This window comes from Anguilla rostrata, chromosome 2 (assembly GCF_018555375.3).
Source record: "Anguilla rostrata isolate EN2019 chromosome 2, ASM1855537v3, whole genome shotgun sequence".
Taxonomy (NCBI): Eukaryota; Metazoa; Chordata; class Actinopteri; order Anguilliformes; family Anguillidae; genus Anguilla; species Anguilla rostrata.
This window is the reverse complement of record NC_057934.1, coordinates 42355401-42376206: the sequence shown is the minus strand read 5'-3', so window position 1 is coordinate 42376206 and position 20806 is coordinate 42355401. Positions and strand designations below refer to the sequence as shown.

General features: G+C 46.5%; 1 protein-coding gene across 4 annotated transcripts in view; it reads left to right on the top strand.

Annotated features, from left to right (window-relative positions):
• Positions 1 to 20806, top strand: part of rab11fip3 (RAB11 family interacting protein 3 (class II)) — a 53244-nt gene that overhangs the window by 7785 nt on the left and 24653 nt on the right. For all 4 annotated transcript variants that reach the window (XM_064322311.1, XM_064322310.1, XM_064322314.1 and 1 more), the window contains 2 exons: positions 14830 to 14923; positions 18784 to 18872. In XM_064322311.1, the coding sequence (XP_064178381.1) occupies positions 14830 to 14923; positions 18784 to 18872 (183 nt within the window). The remainder of the gene's footprint in view (positions 1 to 14829; positions 14924 to 18783; positions 18873 to 20806) is intronic.

The window sequence follows — 20806 nt, the reverse complement described above, 5'->3', positions numbered from 1 at the left end:
AGAGCACTGACCCCATGCTCATTATGAGCTGCAACGTTAGCAGTTCGAATCCAGTCATGTGACCTTTGTCGCATGTCTCTCCCTCTCTCACTGTCCTGTTCTAAAAAAATCTATTTAAAAAAATAAAAAGAAAATCTGAAATTGCTAAACGGTCAGGAAATTGAAAGTGTGGTGTTGTGTCTTTGTGTGTATGTAGGCTATGCTATGCGTGCCTTTGCACTTTCTCACTACTACTGTGTTTCCTGAAACTTAACCTAGTTTATTCTGTGACTGCTTAACTTTATCACTTTTGTTTGCTTGGAAAAATGAAATATCCCCAGCCTGCTTTACTGCTGTCTCTGAGCTTGTTAGCAACTGACTCCAGTTACCAGTGCAATGCAAGATTTGCTATCAATGTTTATTCACAGTTCATGGCTAAGGCTGTTGATTTAGTTATTCAGATGACTGCCTGTGACAGCTCGAAAATTTCAGATAAAAGTTTAAATGTGTTTTGGAAATAAATGTCAGAAGTGATTTCATTTCTCCTAGATACGTAAGCAGTGTGTTTCCTTCGGCCTGTCATTAATTTCTTAGTCAGTGAGAAACTGAGAATTCTTGTAACTTCTGGAGTCATCGGTATGGTTTTAGTCCAGTTGTAGTGGGAATACAAAATGTGGAACATAGCCAAAATTGCAGTGAAAAGCATTTTTAACATTTTGTGGACATTCCCATGACATACCATAAAAGTGGCAGGCTTTTGTTTAGGCTACAGCACATGATCTCATGTCAATGTCAGTGTTGTGCACAGTGTTTAAGGAGCGTGGCTACCTAATGACTAAGGAAGGAGCTAAATAATATAATGGCATTATAAGGTCTGATAAGTGTAACGACCTAAAGCTCGACAGCGCTATCCTGGCTGTACATCCATACGTGTCGTGTTTTGGTCTATATTTGAAGAGAAGCTTGGCTCAGTAGTTTTGAGGTTTTAGTGCCCGTCATCAGGTGTTTTGCATTGTGAAGATGTCTTCATGTAAACTCATGAGACCTGGATTGGTTGGATTTTATCATAAGAATTGTAATAGGCCAGCATTTGCATGATGTTGTGCTAGTTGTCCATTCCTTGCCTGAATATTGTGGTGGAAATTAGCATGCTAAAATGATATCCTTATGTTATGGATTGAGGTGAACAAGTCCACTTTGACTGAAGCTGGGGCTGCAGAGTTCTCTTGAGTTCTGATCTAGTTGTTTTACTCGGCTTTTCATTTTCATTGTCACCCCCTCTGTGTTTGCGTGCAGGTGTCCACTATGTGAAAGCTAAAGGCTGTACCCTCTTGCTGTTTTTTTTTGATGATTTACTGCACTGAAAACCAGATGCTGTGAAGGCCCCAACTTAATTTGGGAGTCCGGAAGGATTAAGGCTATGTACATGACCATTGCCAAGATGGAACTGTGGTTACATTTTTTTGTGTTCAAATATTTTTTTTTTGGAGAGTCTGACCCAAGGCTCTGCAGTGAGTTGAGTATTTGCTTTCGTTTAGCCACACTGTCTGCCCCTCAGCTGGTCTGATCCCTCTAATACGCCCAGCCCTGAGGGTGTTAAACTGGGCCAGAGACTGAGGCTGTCAGTGGCTACTTATGGGCAGACAGATGGGCACACCCCGCTTTAGTGGCCCCCATCAGCGTGGGGCAGGGGCTGTGGTGGGACTGGGAGGGGCCGTTACATCCGGATTCCAAAGCGATTACACCGTTGGCCCCCCGAGTCAGGTGCTCTGCCTAATCCCCCCCCCCCCCCCCCGAAACCCACCGCTGCCTCCCGCGCTCAGCCTGTGCACGCCCGAGGTGTGCCAGATTTGAGGGGAGATTAGCTGGAGAATGTATTCCCCTGAGTCAGGGCGACTGGTCCAGCCTGCTTTCCATTGATATGGCCAAGCTGGCAAGCCTCATTGTCTGAGGGGGGGTGGGCTGTCAGTCACACAGATAGCGTATGCTACAAATCCTCATCCCCTCAGAGAACAAAAAAAAGAAATCACCCAATGACTCCACGCTGTCACATTCTGTACTTCTGCGCTCAGCGTGCTGTCTGCAGTTCACTCTGGCAATTGACCAATTTTTTAAAGATCACATAACGGTAGCAGTAAAGTGTTTATGTGGTAACCTCAGTAGTATGGTTTTGTTACAGAAATTGTAGTTGAGCCAGCTCCGGAATGATGGCTGTCTTTTCTCCCTGAAATAATGCCAAGGGGGAAATGGATTGTCTTCTGCAAAACAAAACGTGTATTTATTTTCCTACATTCCCTGTGTGCTCCCAGGGACTTTAAAGTCTGAAACTGAAGAGATTGGTGGGAGCTGTTGCTCCCCCTTCTTTCACTTTGTTCTACTGTGACTATGCTCTAAGTCATTTATCTGCATGACAGTCTACATTCAGGATCTGAAACTGAAAGACACAGGCAGATGGGACCTTGCTTTTTGCGCTGCAAGGACAGGTGGAGCAGGTTGACTTATCTCTTGTTTTGAGGACACTTTGCAAGGACCTTGTAGCAGGCTTGTCCCAAACACCATTAAACAAGGACTACTCCCTCCAGCAGTCTCCAGGGCCTGTGGTGATGATGTAATGAGATGATTTATCTGAAGCCTGCTTGTTCTGTGAGTGGGCTGGGCCTTGTCACTCCTGTCCAGCTGGAAGTGTCCCTTAGTGTTCTCTTTCTGTGTCCCTTAGTGCTCTCTTCCTCTCTCCCTTAGTGTTCTCTTTCTTTCTCCCTTAGTGTTCTCTTTCTGTCTCCCTTAGTGCTCTCTTTCTGTCTCCCTTAGTGCTCTCTTTCTGTCTCCCTTAGTGCTCTCTTTCTGTCTCCCTTAGTGTTCTCTTTCTGTCTCCCTTAGTGTTCTCTTTCTGTCTCCCTTAGTGCTCTCTTTCTGTCTCCCTTAGTGCTCTCTTTCTGTCTCCCTTAGTGTTCTCTTTCTGTCTCCCTTAGTGTTCTCTTTCTGTCTCCCTTAGTGTTCTCTTTCTGTCTCCCTTAGTGTTCTCTTCTGCTGTGTCTCCTTCAGTGCTCTCCTTTCCTAGTCTCCTTCTGTCTCTAGTGTTCTCTTTCTGTCTCCCTTAGTGCTCTCTTTCTGTCTCCCTTAATGTTCTCTTTCTGTCTCCCGTAGTGTTATGTTAGACCAATTTTTTTTGTTACATGTTTGAGGTTCATGGAGATGCAAATTCATGGTACTAAAGTCCAAACTACCATGGGCGACATCTCATCTGGTAGTAAAAAGGAAGTGAATTTCTTTATTTAAATATGTGGTTTTGCTTTAGGCTATATCAATCCATCTATGACAGGTTAGATAACACATAAATAACAAGTCATCTATGGTACTTCCCCTTCTGTGTTCATGTATTATCATCTGTATTAAAAAAAAAAAAAAGCTTTTTCGGGATAATGAGATTTTTTTTTTGTTTTGGCCACATTGTACTCAACTTCTGTCCTGGTTCAGATTATGCTATATAGGCTAGCTACCGCATCAAATTTATTTTACTTGCTTTGCGTGGGAAAATGCAGGTAGAAAACTGTTTTTTTTTTCACGGTTTGTTTAGATTTTTTCTTTCTCTGTAAAGATAATTGAAAACAAGGCTGTCGGTTATATTTGCGGTTGAAGTCAATTATAATTTTAAATAGCGGGCTGTCGTGGGAGCACATTTATTCTCAGGTGAAGTTTTATTGAGTTGTTTGCTCTGCAATATAGCCTAACTTTTATTATTGTCAGGCCTAACCTGCATAGCTGAGGCTGATGTATGAGCCTGTGCTGTAGCTGAGGACACGCTGCTTTCATTTGCTGGAAACAGCCATACGACATGTTTACAGCAAACAGAACGGAAGCTGTAAACTTTAGCTTTTCCCAATATGAATAGTTCAGGAAGTAATATTAGCTTGCAGTGTTATTCCAGTCAGTGAGGACAGCCTTAAAGACTTAAGTATTTATTAGTTTTGTGCCTGAGCTGTTATCACCGAGCGAACCAAAGCCAGTCACATGTTCTCAAACCCTTGAGGGCTTTAATCAGTTTAAGTGATCTTGAGTGGTCTCAAAAATACACATTGTGCTGAAGGCGTGTAAACAGGGCAGGCTACGTAGGCAGCGTGCCCAGCCTGCGCTGAAGTCAGCCTGTGCACACCTGAGGCTGACTGAGGGCAAGGTGTGCTCTGACCTTGCCTGACCTCAGCGCGCCGCTCCCAGCTGCCCACAGGCCGCGGCTCATTTCGGCCGCTGTGAGCCGCGAACGGCACGCTGCACTCACCTCTGTCACAGCTGACGTCAGATCTCGAAGGTGCGTGAATACACCGATGATTGCAGTCAGGGCTTTATGCTGCTTTAAACGGGACTGCAGCCAGAAATGGCGCAAAGGGAGTGAAATAATTGACCCGCAGTTGTGTGGTTGGATGAAGCTTTCAGAGAAAGACGCTGCTTCCCGCTGGCTGATACTGTAGAGAGCCAAGGCTTTAAGACTACAGATGTGAACAGGCCCAGACTTGGTTTGTCTGAATTGAGCCTGGTTTCAGTGGCTCACAGAAGAAAGAACAGTTCCTTAAAAGAGAATATCACAGGAAAGTCCAGCTTTTTGTTGTTTTATACCTTAAGTATGATAACTGTGTACTTTCTTTTGTGTGAAACATCCAATGATTTTATCCAGAACCAGAGCAGACCATTGGTACTCCAAATCTAATCTCCCTCTGTGGCTCTTTGGTGAATGCAGTCAAAGTTTTAAGAATTGGTGCTTCCATCTCACTGTGACCCAGAAACACACGCTTATTCTAATCTCAGAATCAAAGAAAGACGACTGATTATTATAATAATAATCAAACTATTAATATGCCTTAACTGTCCATTTTAGCCTGGTAGCACTATCTTCACAATTGCTTTGAGGGCGTGTAACCAACTTCCTCTTTCTTAATTAGCAGGGAAGTATTCCTGAGTTCCAGCTCTCCAAGCCTAATGCAGCTTATCGTTAGCGTTTTCCAATCCCTGTCACCAAATTCCTGGGGGTGTGATCAGCAGGAGCAGTAGGAAGATGATTATGGTAGATTCACCCCATCAGAGAAGGGTTTAAATTAGCCTAAGCCCTGGTGTTCAGGACCAGCGTTTTGTTCGTTACACCCTTCACAACTTCTGTCTGAAAGTAAAGTGTGAAACAGAAAGCAAGCTTGGAACAATTTCAGGCAAAGTTTGTTCAGTTAAATTTGTGAATCATAATGAAAACCCTTGAGTTCCTCTCTGACTGGATGCAGGTAGTTGTGTGTCATTTGCTGTGATGAACATGAAAGTTGTTAAAGATCATCTTCAGACTAAAGAAAATGACTGGCTGAATCACTTCCTTAAGAATAACCCACCCAAGAAGGATTAAGATCAAGATAGATCTAAAAGAAATAAAGATGGAATGACAAAGCTGTATTCTGAAAATGTTGCATTCTATGGAGACATTATTGGCAAAAAGTGTCTGATTTAGTAGCCTATGTCTTGAGCCAAAATGAATTGTATAGGTGGGCCAACCATATGAGGTAGTACATTGTTATCGTTTCCAGAGGTTTCCAGAGCTGGTTCTGTGCTGCTGTGTCAGTTTCCCTACCCAGCCAGCTTCTCCATGCAAATCCCCTCCAGTAAGCGCTCCAGGAAGCAAAGCCGTTAGGCTGGTTTTCAGGAGAGAGAACTGAGACTTGACTTTAGAGGTCTAGATAATGGTTTTAGACCATTTTGTACTTTTTCAAGCAGCTTGGGTAACTTGTGCTCTGCTGTGTCAGTGACACTTCCTGTATTCATTTCTCTTTTCCCATCTTACACCGTTTCTCAAAATTGTCCTGATTTATGAACGTAACATGCTTTTACATCAGTGACCTTTTTGCCATTGTGAGCATAATTCCCCTGTGAAAGAGATATGTACGGAGTGTATGTGGGATTAGCCATTGGAAGCGAACAGTAGAAGTTAAATAATAATCAGCACAAATACTTTGATTTAAGACCACTTCCTCCTCCAGTATTGAAAGGGGAAAACCGAAAAGGCTTGCTTTTTGGCATTGTGGTAAAGAGGTATTGACCGTTCAACCCAAAGAAGGCTTAGGCTTTGCATTCTGTATTCCATTAGCTGAATGTGTTTGTAGACTGACTGTACGCTGTAAAACTATGCGCAGACTTGGCAAGGCTGTGTACAGTGCGAGTCCTTTGAAATTATTCGTTTGAAAAAAAAAAAGCTTACATGAACAGTAAAATGGCAATAAACGAAGTCTAGCCTGTGTGCCATTGAAAGGGTTTCTGTAACATAGGAACCTAAGTGATGGAGTGAGTAGTTTTTAAAAAGTGGGTTTGAACTTTGACTGTGAAGTGATTACCCAGGTTGATTTGCACCGAGGTTGCTCATTAAACGTTATTGCTCCTGTAATGCAGCAGGTTTCTAACTTCATGAATGTGGCAGCGGGGGCTCATTCCGTTTGCTCTGAGCGGAGCAGCTCTGTGGGCTGTGTGCTCCTGTCCAGTGTTAGGCTGGGATGCTTTGATGTGCGGTGGGGGGTGTGGTGAGAAATCCCTGCCGGAATGTCCATTGTTTGATTCCTAGGCTTGGGCGTGCGGCTGTGGAACAGGACTCACCGCAGGGATCCGCACTCTCTCGCAGAGCAGCCACCGCTGCGCCATAATTGTCTCTGTGGGTTTATCCTTTTTTGTCTTTCCCAATCAGAGTTGGGATAAATCCTGCACGGAGACTAAATGAGCACTGGAGCTATTTTGGAAGTAACAAACGTGACATCTGATCTCGTTAAACATCTTGGGTCCATGTGGTCGCGCCTGCCCATGGAATGCTACATCTCTGGAATGCAGGACATAGCAAAATTTGCGTTTTACACTAATTCACTTGCTTTATGGTGAAAATAACTACTTTTGCATCACAATAATGGCACAATGAATGTATGCTGTTCAGAAGCAGGATGAAGTAGGCTAATGTTTTTACGTTCTGCTAAAAAACTGATTTGCCACAGGCTAATATGTAAAAACCCCAGGAGCGATTTCTGTTTTATTTACTCTTGTTGCACCAGCTGCAGTGGGGTAGGCAGAAACAATATTTTGGACAGGCCTGTGAAAAAGTGGGTAGGCTCACAAGGCAGGTTTTTCAGAATATATCTTCCACACACGCTATGCTCTGCTCTAGTGTTCCTTGGAGCACAGGCTTCACATAAACCTAGACCAACTGACACTCCCTTCCCTATGAAGTGCGCGCTATAATTTTAACTTATTAGCCTTAATTAAGAGGAAATGGCTGAATTAAAATTGGACAGCTGATATTTACTCAACAAAGTTGAGTTAAAAGACCAGGAAACGACTCGGAGTAACTTTTTATTTTTTTAAATTATTGTTTCCTGAGTTTTAATTGGCCTCCCTCAATACAAAGTGAACAGAAACGCACAGAAAACAAATCCTATCTTGTTTTCGACTTTCACTTTCTCTTTGAATCTCGCAATGCTACTTATGGCTGTGTAAATGTTTTGATCAATAAACAACACAGAAGAAAGATTGGCTCAATCAATTTTGTTTTGGTTCAAGTCTGGGTCATCAACCTGTTGAAATTTTGTCTAACAACGACCTTGCAATGCCTGTGTTTTTAGAACGCACTATATTTTTCTCTTTATTTTGTCTCTTCTTTAAACGTAAAAAATGCGGAATCTCAACCTCTGGGTCTTAACAATGAGTGTATTTGAAGACGTGCTGAATATCATGATTCTTCACCAGGCTAATCTTGTTTATAGGCGTAATCATTACAGTTTGATTTTGGTTTCTTGTTGGATCTGTGTGGCATTTCTGTAATTTCTTCTACCCTTATTTGTTGCATTTACTTGCAGAAAAGACAGAAACCATTTCAGTTGATGTAATTGATTATAAGAAACTTGATGAAACTGTATCTTTTGTTTTGAATGCCTTTCCTTCTCTCTTTTTCCTGGAATTATCTGTGAGCTTGTGGGAACATTGTGGTGTAAGATACAGGCTCTAGTAAATACATGGCTTTGCCATGCCTCTGTGAGTTTTGCCTGGCTGTTTTTGGAGTGGGTCAGAGAGTTCCTGTCCCAGACACTGGCATCGCCACTGTACTCCAACCACCTCAGAAGACACTTGAAATGAGAGCGTAGCACCCGGAAGGTAAATTGCCAAAAAACGGCATCCCGTTAGGAACTACCCATCCCTTACCCTGACAGGAAGCGCTGTTGAACCAGCCCAGAAACCGATCGGTTCCCGTGCGTGCCGTCCCCGCCCCAACGCTGGCGCGAAGGGGGTGCGTGCAGTGTCTCGTGTGCGGTTAGCGTGTGAGTGAGGCGTTCGGGGGGGGGGGGAGGGGCAGGGCAGGGCAGGGACGGAGGGCTGGTAAGCAGGCTCAGACAGACAGGAGTCCTGCTCGCTCTGGCTTTGTTTCAGGAGCTGAGCTTAATGAAGCTGTCCGTTCGCTGGGGCGGCAGCTCTTTGTACTCACGCCGGTTCGCAGCGGGGGCGGCGTTAGGAAAACAGCGTGCGTAATTCACTCGTCCTCGTTTGTACCCCGAGCTGTAAACACGCAGACGCTGTTCTGCCGCGACTTCCAGAAACCGCTGCCTTCTAGTCCAGACCCCTTTCAGAAAAGAGGCTTTGCGCTCTGTTTTTGTGCCCAAGCCACCACTTGGTTCGGTGCTTTTGTTGAGTCTTTTGAAATGATAATGAGCACGCCGTCGGAGCCCTGTTGTAGGCACAGTTGGAGGTACGGTGTGGAACCTGTCGCAACTAGTCTTTCCACATGGAGCATGTGTGCTGACAGGAGTACGGTGCTTGCCTGAAAACATGGAAACGTTGCATGGAAATGCGTTGCGTCCCTGTGGCCGCTTAGCAAGTCCTGTGTTTGGCATGCTCACTGAGATAGGGTGAGATCCTATCTGAGCTGCACTGGTGGAATGTCTTCACCTCTGTACCCACAGCTGCCATCGTCCTCTCTGATATGTGGGCCTACGTCAGTGTTTCAGAGCAACAATGTACATTTAGTAGTAAATAACATTTAATATGATTCATCTGTATAGCCTATTTCAAAATTGTATTGTATGAATTTTGTTCTGAATAAAGTTGACGGTTGTTCATGTAGGCTGCTTTGTAGCCTTATCTAATATCAATAAGGGGATAAAGTGTAGGCCTATGTAGGCACACAGGAGCAGTGCATGTGTTGCAGCTCTAATCAGCTTCATCAATTCAATGAGCGTCAGGGAAGCTGGTGGTCGCTTCGTTTTGCGTCTCTTGAAAGCCCTTTAAAAGGGAAACGAGATGAAGCCTTAAGATATGCCCCTTTAAGAACGCTGTTGTGATTGGGTGAGAGGGATGGCCGCGTGGTTTTATCGCTCGCCCGGCTCGCCGGCGTTAAACGGAGCCCGTGGCGGCGGCGGCGGCGGTGGCGCTGCTTTCGCTATGAGAGGATCGTAACGTTCGAGACGCTTCGTTACAGGGCCCGTGGTTCCGCGGCGCGCTCGGGGGGGTCAGATGGCAGAGCCCCTCTCGGCCGCGGCGACCCCATTGTTCCGTTTTTAAACCCGAAAACTCCGCCCCGCTGAGCGGTGACCCGGGCCCCAACGGCCAGCGAGCGGGCCTCTCTCCCCCCCGGGCGGGGCGTCTTTGTCTGGGGCGCGGTGCAGCCGAGCGCCCCCCGCTCCCTCCTTTGTCTCCGGCCTCTCTGAGGGCCGCTCAGCTGTCACGAGGAGTCCCGATCAAAGCTCTGCTCCTTTCTGAAGGAGGAGGGGAAGCCCTCCCGCCCTCCCCCGCTCCCCCCTGCCTAACGCTAAACTTCAGCTTAGCGTGGCCAAAAAAGTTTGCACGAGGCATGTGAATAACTCATGATAAATAAGAAATAAATCATCCATTTATTTCGCCAAGTTTGTGCTGCTGTTGAATTTAATTAAAATATTTTGCAGCAACCGTTTTTTTCTGATGCAACATTGTGAAGGTGATGATCTTAAAATAGCCCTCGCTAGTTGAAAACGTGTGCACTGTTGCCTACACAAGCAAAGGCTTTCTCTTTGTGGGCTGTGTGAGAGCAGTGCGTGAGAGTAGTGTGTTTCCCCCCTGTGTGGAGAGAACAGCGCTGGGTTTCCTGTGTGCTGTGGTCTGCAACAAGCACCCAGCACTGCCCATATACACACAAACAAGCACCCAGCACTGCCCATATACACACAAACAAGCACCCAGCACTGCCCATATACACACAAACAAGCACCCAGCACTGCCCATATACACACAAACAAGCACCCAGCACTGCCCATATACACACAAACAAGCACCCAGCACTGCCCATATACACACACACGAACACCCAGCACTGCCCATATACACACACACAAACACCCAGCACTGCCCATATACACACACAAACACCCAGCACTGCCCATATACACACACACAAGCACCCAGCACTGCCCATATACACACACAAACACCCAGCACTGCCCATATACACACACACAAGCACCCAGCACTGCCCATATACACACACAAACACCCAGCACTGCCCCTATACACACACACACACACCCAGCACTGCCCATACACACACACAAACACCCAGCACTGCCCATACACACACACACAACAAACCACACACAGCACTGCCCATATACACACACACACAAACACCCAGCACTGCCCATATACACACACACAAACACCCAGCACTGCCCATATACACACACACACAAACACCCAGCACTGCCCATATACACACACACAAACACCCAGCACTGCCCATATACACACACACAAACACCCAGCACTGCCCATATACACACACAAACACCCAGCACTGCCCATATACACACACACAAACACCCAGCACTGCCCATATACACACACACAAACACCCAGCACTGCCCATATACACACACACAAACACCCAGCACTGCCCATATACACACACACACAAACACCCAGCACTCTTACACCGAAACACACCATATACACACACACAAACACCCAGCACTGCCCATATACACACACACAAACACCCAGCACGCCCATATCACACCACAACCCAGCACTCATATACACACACACAAACACCCAGCACTGCCCATATACACACACACACAAACACCCAGCACTGCCCATATACACACACACAAACACCCAGCACTGCCCATATACACACACACAAACACCCAGCACTGCCCATATACACACACACAAACACCCAGCACTGCCCATATACACACACACAAACACCCAGCACTGCCCATATACACACACACAAACACCCAGCACTGCCCATATACACCCCCACCACACGAAACACACCAACAGCACTGCCCATATACACACACACAAACACCCAGCACTGCCCATATACACACACACAAACACCCAGCACTGCCCATATACACACACACAAACACCCAGCACTGCCCATATACACACACACAAACACCCAGCACTGCCCATATACACACACACAAACACCCAGCACTGCCCATATACACACACAACACCCAGCACTGCCCATATACACACACAAACACCCAGCACTGCCCATATACCACAACAAACACCCAGCACTGCCCATATACCACACACAAACACCCAGCACTGCCCATATACACACACAACCGCACTGCATACACACACAAACCCCAGCACTGCCCATATACACACACAAACACCCAGCACTGCCCATATACACACACACAACACACCCAGCACACCGCCCATATACACACACACAAACACCCAGCACTGCCCATATACACACAAACACCCAGCACTGCCCATATACACACACACAAACACCCAGCACTGCCCATATACACACACACACAAACACCCAGCACTGCCCCTATACACACACAAACACCCAGCACTGCCCATATACACACACAAACACCCAGCACGCCCATATCACACACACACAAACACCCAGCACCGCCCATATACACACACACACAAACACCCAGCACTGCCCATATACACACACACAAACACTCACACAAACTCTCACACACACACACACAATTACACACACACACACACACACACAAACACACATACGCACACACACTCATACAAACACACTCACACAAACGCACAAGTACACACACACACACAAACACACGCACACACACACTCATACACACGTGCATACACACACACACACACACACACACGCACACACACAAATGCACGCAGGCACACACTCATACACACATGCATGCATACGTACACACATACAAACACACGCACACACATACGCACATGCACAATGCATATTGACACACTCGCACACCAGCTGGACATTATCAGCTCACAACAGTGATAACTTGTTCCCACTTCAAAAAGTCATTATCGCAGTTTGCTCTCACAATGTACCGCAGAACACAGTGATCTCATTTTATGGATTATGCTAATGTTGTTCTACAACCGGAGAGGCATTCATACAGCAGATATTACTCTGCGCTTGGTGTCTTGTTCTGAACTTTTCGGGAACCACCTTTATTGTGCCTGTAACATCTTTGCATAAACGAAAACACCTTTTGTGTTTTAACGTTCTACATGCACTCATATATGTGTCATTGTCCCTTTAACTTCAATGCAGTTCAACCCTGTTGTCGAGTTAGTTGATCTCCACTAGGAGATTATTTGGTCAGGAACCTTAAGTCTCCTAAGAAAACACGCTGATTCACTCACAGTTAAATTATTTTGAGTCATTTTTCCATAACCTAATTTAATGAGCCAAAACATGTTTGTGAGGAAAAAAGAAAGTATGTGCTTTTATTTGGAAGCCAAAGGGTTCGTTGAATCCCAGCCACTGTCCTTGTCTTTACAAGCTTTGCGAGTGACTGAGCTTATAGGGTAAACAGAGTTATAGTCTGTGCTTCCGATTCACAATGGACGTCTTTCACAGTGCAAATTCATTCTTGTTAGAAGTGTTTGATTTGATTGGTTGTTTTGTGTTTGAATTATATGCTTTATTCTATCCACCCTTTGTTTTTAACCTTCAATTCTGAGTGTAGCTATTAAGACTTTTATTGCTTTTCCTTTGTCCAGAATGATTATCCTCTGTTACAGCATGCGAGCCCTCCCACTCTGTCAGGCCCAACATCTCAGTAGCTATTGCTCAGTAACTGTTCGCGCGTTGCTAGGTTACAGAGCGGAGGGTTACTGGGAAACCGATTAGCTGATTGTATCGAGTGTCATGTGAGCGCCTCTCATTAGGTGTAGGATGGCAGTTTGCTCATAAAGTGTGGGAGACGGGGCCTGTGTATGTCTGCAGTTTGTGTAATGCTGAAGGAACTGGGATTTCATGCCGAAAAATTCCGATCTTTGGCCCTTCATGTCCATGTTTCATTTTTCTAATATTATTTGTATGCTTATTGTTTCTCCCATAGAAAGTGAATTATGTCACATGATGTTGCAGCCTGTTATGGCCGGCTCGACTGGCCGCAACAAACCAAGTCCAGATGCACCAAAAACAGACAGAAACGGATCTAAAAACAAGCCCAGACATTTATTAATCTAAATGACAAACTAAGGCACAAACGAAAACACAAAGTTCACAGAACCAAAGATCTCCACACAAACTACAAGCCCCAGTAGAAAAACTCCCCTGCCTCATACTACTGGGCTTATATTGGGCCACAGGCAGGTGGAGGCAATCAGGCAGTTAGGTAATTAAGCAACTACCTCCACCTGCACTACCCAGGCAAGCAGAGGCAGGGGACGTAACACAGCCATATTTTAAAATGGCTGTCAAAGAGCTCTTTGAATAATGGAGTGAATTTAGAAGGATGTTCAATGTTAATTCAGAGTTTTGAGCTCTGCGCCCTCAGCCAGTGACTGTGGTAGTTGGAAGGTGATTAATGGCTGTATGATGCGTTCTGACTAGCGGTGGCCAGTACTCCCTATCCGCTCCCCCATGGTAAGGCTTTCTGCCTCCCGCCCGTGAGCTGCCTTCTTACAGAGCTCTAGGACGGCTCGGAAGCTCAGCTCAGTTCGGGTGTAACGCACGCCTCCCTGCGCCTGCATTGTGAGGACCAATCGGAGTCCTCTAAGACCCTTCGCCCGCGCAGGCTGTAGGCCCTGCATAGGCCTGGTGCGGGGACACCAGCTCGAGGCAGTCACCCCCTCGGGAATGTGCTTATGTCAGCAGTTATCTCCTAAACGCACGGAGTCTAGCCTCATAAAAAAAAGAGACCGTTTATATGGGCCTGGCCCTCTCCTAGGAGCGCGGAAGTTGGAGCTTGCTGGGTCGAAGTCATTTTAACGGGTAGTTTGTTCCTCAGAAAACTGCTGATTTCCTCTCAAGAGGTGACTACAGGAACATTTTTATCGATCGGAGATTAGCAGGCTGTACAATAGCAGATAGTTTACGGCCTTCATTTTGTTTTTGGGTAAGCATTCTTTTTTTAAAAAAAAAAGGTATTGTACTCAAGAGAACAACTTGTGTCCTGGACATAAAAAGAAGTGGCCCTGGCCACACCCTCCCCTTCTGCAGTAGCTGCTGCGAACTTTTGTACTGTGGCAGCGGTGGCCTTGGCCGGGGCAGACACTGTTTATTCATTTCATTTGAATGGTTTCAGTGCGAAGCGAAAGTTTATGTCCCAGCCTTTGGGGCACATAATGGAATCCCCGTCACATGAAATGCTCATTGTGAATGACTCATTGTAAATTTATCTGTGATTATCGTTCAGCCTGACCACAGACTCGTTTGGGCTGCTCAGCTCTGATTACCAGTGTATCAGTGCGAAGATCTGTTTCCTCACTAGACCACACGGCGTCGGCTGCAGAGAGCGCTTCTCCTACGCTGCAGTGTCGTAATGAAACCCCGTGTCTGATTTGTCTCGACAGGTTAAGGATCTGACAGGATTCCTGGATCCCAGCGGTTTGGGGGTTATCAGCTTTGAAGACTTCTACAGAGGCATTGCAGCCATCAGCAATGGAGGTGAGTCAGGGCATTGCTCTTCTGTGCTCGGACAGCCACTGGAGGACCAAACCAGGGTCACTTTCATTTAGAGCTGCCACTTCTTCCATCAGCGCTTGGCATGCCTCAGTGGATAACTAGCAGGGGCGCTTCTGTGGTTCTCTTAAGTGTTTTCTTGTAAGTCTAGGTTATGGACTCGTGCTCTCTCCTCTGCCCCAGTTCTTTCCAGAGATAGCTTGAATTGCAGTGCACAGGTTTCTATAGGTATGTAATTAAGCGTATAAGAGCTAATGTGTTTGACAAATTACACCTCCAGCACCTGCTTCTGTTCCGACGGCTGCGTTTCTCTCCCAGTAAGTCATCCTCTCTCGACGGCCCATGTAATTGGCTGGAAAAGTGCCTTCCTCATTGAGAACGTAAGAAAGCCGTGATGGCACGTGAATCCCCCAACTCATTACGTCCTCCCCGCGAGCGCAGTGAATGCGAAGCTGCGAACGTCTGAAATAGATTCCGCGGCGATGTCAATATGACCCTGCAACATTGAGGCTCTTCATTAGGCGGGTAAAATGTTACCCAGAATCCCCCTGCGTTCCAGGGGCCTTGGCTGTTTTCTAGGTTACGCAGCTTCAGTTACTCAGCTTTTCAATTAATGATATACCGGCGAGCGCGAGTTACAGGAGCACAAGGGCCTCTGGGCACGTCTCAGACAGAGAGGGCTGCTCAGGTTTTCCTGAATAATTCACCGAATCCCCGGCCTCTCCAGGACTGGCCTCCGCGCACAGGACAGCTCCTTCACGGCGCTAGCGCCATTTTCATTACATTTCGGGCAGAAATGCACTCAGTGCGTTCCCCTGTAGCTGTGACGCCATTTCCCATTACCGTGTCCTGATTCGGTTTAGATGTGATTTGGATCTGCGACACACTCGTTGCGTGCGTGCCCACACACACCAGCGCCGCGAAACGAAAAGCTTTTTCATTTTGTCAGAAAGGGCTCGGCTGTGTGGGATCGGGGCCCGCCTCCTCGCGGTCTGTGGCCGCCTGTCTCATCTCGATACCGTGACCCCCCTCGGACCCGTCCTGGGAGGGGGTGGGGGGTTGCGTACGGCCGACCTTCTGTGCTCTTCCTGTGAGACGTCTGTCAGCAGTGGGCTGACAGAGATTTAGGCCGGGGGTGGGGGGGGCTCCCAGACCGACCCGCCATCGTTCGGTCCCCAGACTGGGCGGAGGCGCTTTGAGAAAGGGGAAATGTGTGGGGGGGGTCGCATGCTGCTTTTACAGTCTGGGTGGAGCCCTTTGCGTCTCTCTTTGTCGGGACTGTCAGTTTGAGGACGTCCAGGCCGACATGTCGTTAAGTATCCTGGGCCTGTCCATTAGCTGTCCAAATTCACCGTAGACCCCCCCCCCTGAATCTTGACCCCCTGATCCCTGACCTTTCCAGCGGCAAAGCCAGCCCCCCCCCCCCCACAGTCAGTGCTGTTATCGCCCTCGCAGTAACAGCGTCTGTACGCTCCCAAGTTTACTCCCACACCCGCACTGAGGAGCGAGGCTTGAGGACCGCTCTCCCCTGGAAGACAAAGGGAAAGATCGCAGAATGCGGTGAGGTGCCTGTGCTGCGCGTTTCTCGTGTGGCTTGTGAGGACGTCTCGGTGGGGGCCGCGTGTTTGCTTTTTGTGAGCGTGTGGAGGGAGTGCCTGACGTTTTCGTTCGAAGCCGTCGCTGCTTTCTCGGAAACACCGTCCTCTCGCCACCGGGCTGTGGATGTCAGAATGTTGCCGTGACTTCCAAACCCTCTTCACAGTCTCCTGCCAGAATTCCAGTCTGCCAGGCTCTTTTGGCTGCTTCTGCTCTCTCCTTCGAGCACGGAGCGTAGATGGTATGGAAATCTACCCCAATACCGTGCAAGTTTTTGTTCCTGTCGAGTCAAATTGTGGTTTGGTCTACCTTTCCGAAACATACAGAAAGGCCCTTTTACTCCTCTTTTTCTTTCTGCCTTTTTTTGGAGGGGCTTGTGGGTCTGATTAGCTAGCTGTTGCTGAAGGCTCCAGGTTTAGAATTTCCTGAATAAAAGGCGCCTTGTGGACATTTGAAATTCCTCACCCCCAGTGGTGGCTGTGGCATTCCGGTAAGCCACTCCGGCTGCGGTATGTTCTAGGAGAAAGAAACAATGAATAGAAGCTGGTCCTTGAGGCTGTTGTGGCAGGCAGGATCGAGGCAGTAACTATGTGTGGAACAGTGTGGAATTCTGTTCGTGCAGAAACCCGTAACCCTGCACCGGGCGTGCCAACGGGCTTCGGAGAAACGCTTGCAGACGCAGTTTTACCCATCAGCAAACGCATCGAGAAGGATTTCCTCACGTCGTCACTGGTATCAGGTTATTAATATTTCACAGTGTTCTCCTCTGAGTTGCACTACGTGAGCAGAGGAAAGGCGGGACTGAGCGTGTGCGGTAAATCAAGCTGCACTCACCGTAGAGTAATGCCTGTGAGGCCGGGCGGTTGAAGGCTGTGTTTACTAGATCGGGTAGCTGAGTGCCGCTGTGATTGGCTGCTCGGTCTCTTCGGGGACCTCGGTGCGTCTCCAGCCTGCCCTTATTGATCCGGCTCGGGTTTCAGGCTCATCGGGAGACGGGATGATTCATGGGAGAGCCGCAGACAGACGCCAGCGTAGCCTTACTAGCGCTCCTGTAATACCGCCAGGTACTGTAATTATTATGCAATGTTCTGACAGGAGGCACAGCATCAGAATGACCTCTCCCGGCGTAGAACTAAACTGCAAAGCTCCCCCTGGCAGTGTGCACTGACCTGTGTGTGGGCCTTAGAGACCTTGGTGTGAAGCTTCTCTGATCAGTTGATGGCATCAGCCAGCGGGAACTCATAATCCCATGACTCAGAGGAGATGGATGGTTGACAGGAGCTTTGAAATGCTACACTTTTTTTTGTTTGGCTTGGAACATATCAGAAACTGAGCATGTGCATATCTGCCAAGACGAAGTTTCTCACGAATGAACGCTTATGGGCGTCTTCTGTGAAAATGGCTGTCCTCATATGCAAATTCACATTAAACGGACCCCTCCACGTTGGTCTCACCAAATAATGTGCACTGCAGAGAGTGGTGGGGGCATAGACTTTACCAAGATCATAGAACCTTATTGGCTATATTACCTGCACCACTTTTTTCCGGGCTTGTCATCAGCAGAATGTATCTGTGTTTTAGCTGTCAGAGGTGTACTCACCTGTGGTTCTGAAGTGTTCCCTGTTGCCTCATCCAGGCTGATTGGGATGAGGGGAGCACTTCACCACACAGCTCCACACAAAGCCTGCTTAGATCATCCTCAGTGATGCACTTGAGGAGAAGTCAAGTGCTGTTAAAGCCGTCTGCTTTTCTAAACAGTTTATTTAATATTCAGGATGAATATGGAGACAGGCAGGTTTAAATGTAATACAAAAGGTGAAGTACTGGGTTCAAGTGGCACTTTTTATATGTTGATTCCTTCATCACGAAGGATGATGACGGACTGATTTAATGACAATTTTAATGAAAAAATGATTCTGATAGATTCTCTTGTCAGTTGACATGAAATTTTCATACCCCTGCTGTCAAGTCACCCACTAATCAAGCTCCTGTCACATTTTGACTTCTCCAAATAAAAACCGGAAAGACTGACTGGACTGAGAAATTGTACTTTTGAAGCAATGACAGATGGGCCTCATCTTGTCGTGTGAGTCTGTGAGTGGCATAACAGAACTGCTGATGTGCCTGATATCTGTTCAGTAACACTGTCCATCTGTCCGTTCATTGTTTTGTTTTTTTTTGCAGTTGGAGCCGTTGTTGTTTGGAGTTGTGTTTGTTTCATTGCCCTGTGTCTGGTTCCCCGCCCGCAGGCCCTGACCCTCGGCTGTGCGATGTGGGCTTTGACCTCGGGGAGGAAGCTGGGGTCCCCGGGGAGTACGACGACTACGTCACCTTCGAGGTGAGTGCGCCGCGTACGGCCGAGCGCCTGCCGCCGGACGCTCGCCTGCGGAGCGGCGTCGCAGATTACACGCTAACTCCCGCGCGCACGCGAAATGTCATCACGGGCAGTTCGCTTCCTGGTGCTCGCCATTAAACGCATCGTGTCATCATCTCAGACTCACAGCATATACTTTACCCTTTATGCACTCGAGCAAAATATCACAGCGGGGTTGTTTTTCCTCACGCTAGTGCGGAACGTCATCGCGGGCGACGCCTCCCGTGACACTCACGGAGACGGGCGCGCGTTTCTTCGCGCCCGTGCGGAACGTCGCCGCGCGTGACGCTGCCCGGCCACCGCGGCTGGCACCGCCCAGAGGAAATTAAACCCGACCTTTGTGTTTTTGCGCCTCCAGCTGATCTGCGTCTGCCAGCTGAACTCCGCGTGCACTCAGAGCTGCTCTCTCCGCGGCTAGCTGGGCTGTAATTATGATTCTGCGACCGCTCGACAGGCTAAACAGAAAGGTCTGGCGGTGAATAGCCTGACATCTGGCTGAATTTCTTTTACAAATATTGAATTGTTGAAGTCGAGATGTACTTTACATACGCATGCCATTACCGGTTTTAGCCTTCGTCAGCATATCTGGAATTCCTGGCCTGCCTAGTGCGCGGACATGTATATTTACTTTCAATTTCTGCGGAATTTATTTGTGTTTAAGTCTTCCTGGTTTGTGTGTGTGCAAGAGTTGGTTCTGACCACTGTAATACGACCTGCCGCTCATGAGACTGCTGTGTGTCATTTGTTACGTCTGCTGTGTGATGGAGCAGCTGATTGGCTTGTGTAGCTATAGTACCCCCTTCTGGTGAGGTCATATATGGCAATAAGCTTCAATTAACATTTCTTAAAAAATGCTATTTGGAGTGTTCCACCAAACAATGAATGAATGATTAATAAATACATTTTCCCCCTCTGTACATATGTAACTTAATGTGCGTCACTATAGGCCTATGAAAAATTATTTATTTATGTATTTGCTTATTTACTTGCTCACTTACTTACTATTTGTGCTCGCGGTAGGCTAATCTATATTCATAGTCCATTTAATGCCTAAAATAAAATCAAGTGGATTGCAAGCAATAAGATTTTGTTAAAAGAGTAGCTGTATTGCTTGCATGAAATTAATCCCGAGTGGTAAAATGAGTGATTTAAATCGTTTGAGACCTTGCTGTTACTCGGCTCTTTCTGCAAAAGTAGGATATTGGTTGCGATGTTAAGATTTAAAGTGTATTTATTCATCACCTGAAAGGTAAAAAGCAGTTATAGTTTTCAGGACCTAGATCTAATTCGAGTGGGGTTTTTGCACTTGCGGTGAACAGCTAAGTGGGATGCACTGGCAAATTGAACCTTACAAATTGTAAATGCCAAGGTGTGTTTAGCAATATAGTTATATATTTGTCATTGGCAACTTAATATTGAAATTTACCATTTCAATAAGATCTGGTCCTTAAACAAGGTGTTAAATCACACAATATTACTTACTATATTATTTATTTCTTATAAACAATGCTGTTATTTCTAAAAATAATAACAGAGAGTCAAAATGTATTGTTTAATAATAAATATATGCAGTTAATATATGGACTTATTACAGTTTTGTTATCAATAAGGTGAACAATTGTGCTTTTTTAATCCCTGAACAGCACTACTTTTGAATGAAATGTTGCTTAAAATATACATTTTATTTATCATTTTAATAGTATTTATTTATCACCCTTTTCAATTAACAACTATACTTCAACAATTAGAATTTTTCTTTAAAAAATGCTTTTGTAAATGTATTTGGTACCCTTTTTTAGAATGATAGCTGAATTTAAGTGTAATCAGCAGGACTTCATTGTGTCATGCAGGGATGCCAATTAGATGTGTTTTAGTCTAATTAATTTCTTGCTCCAGCT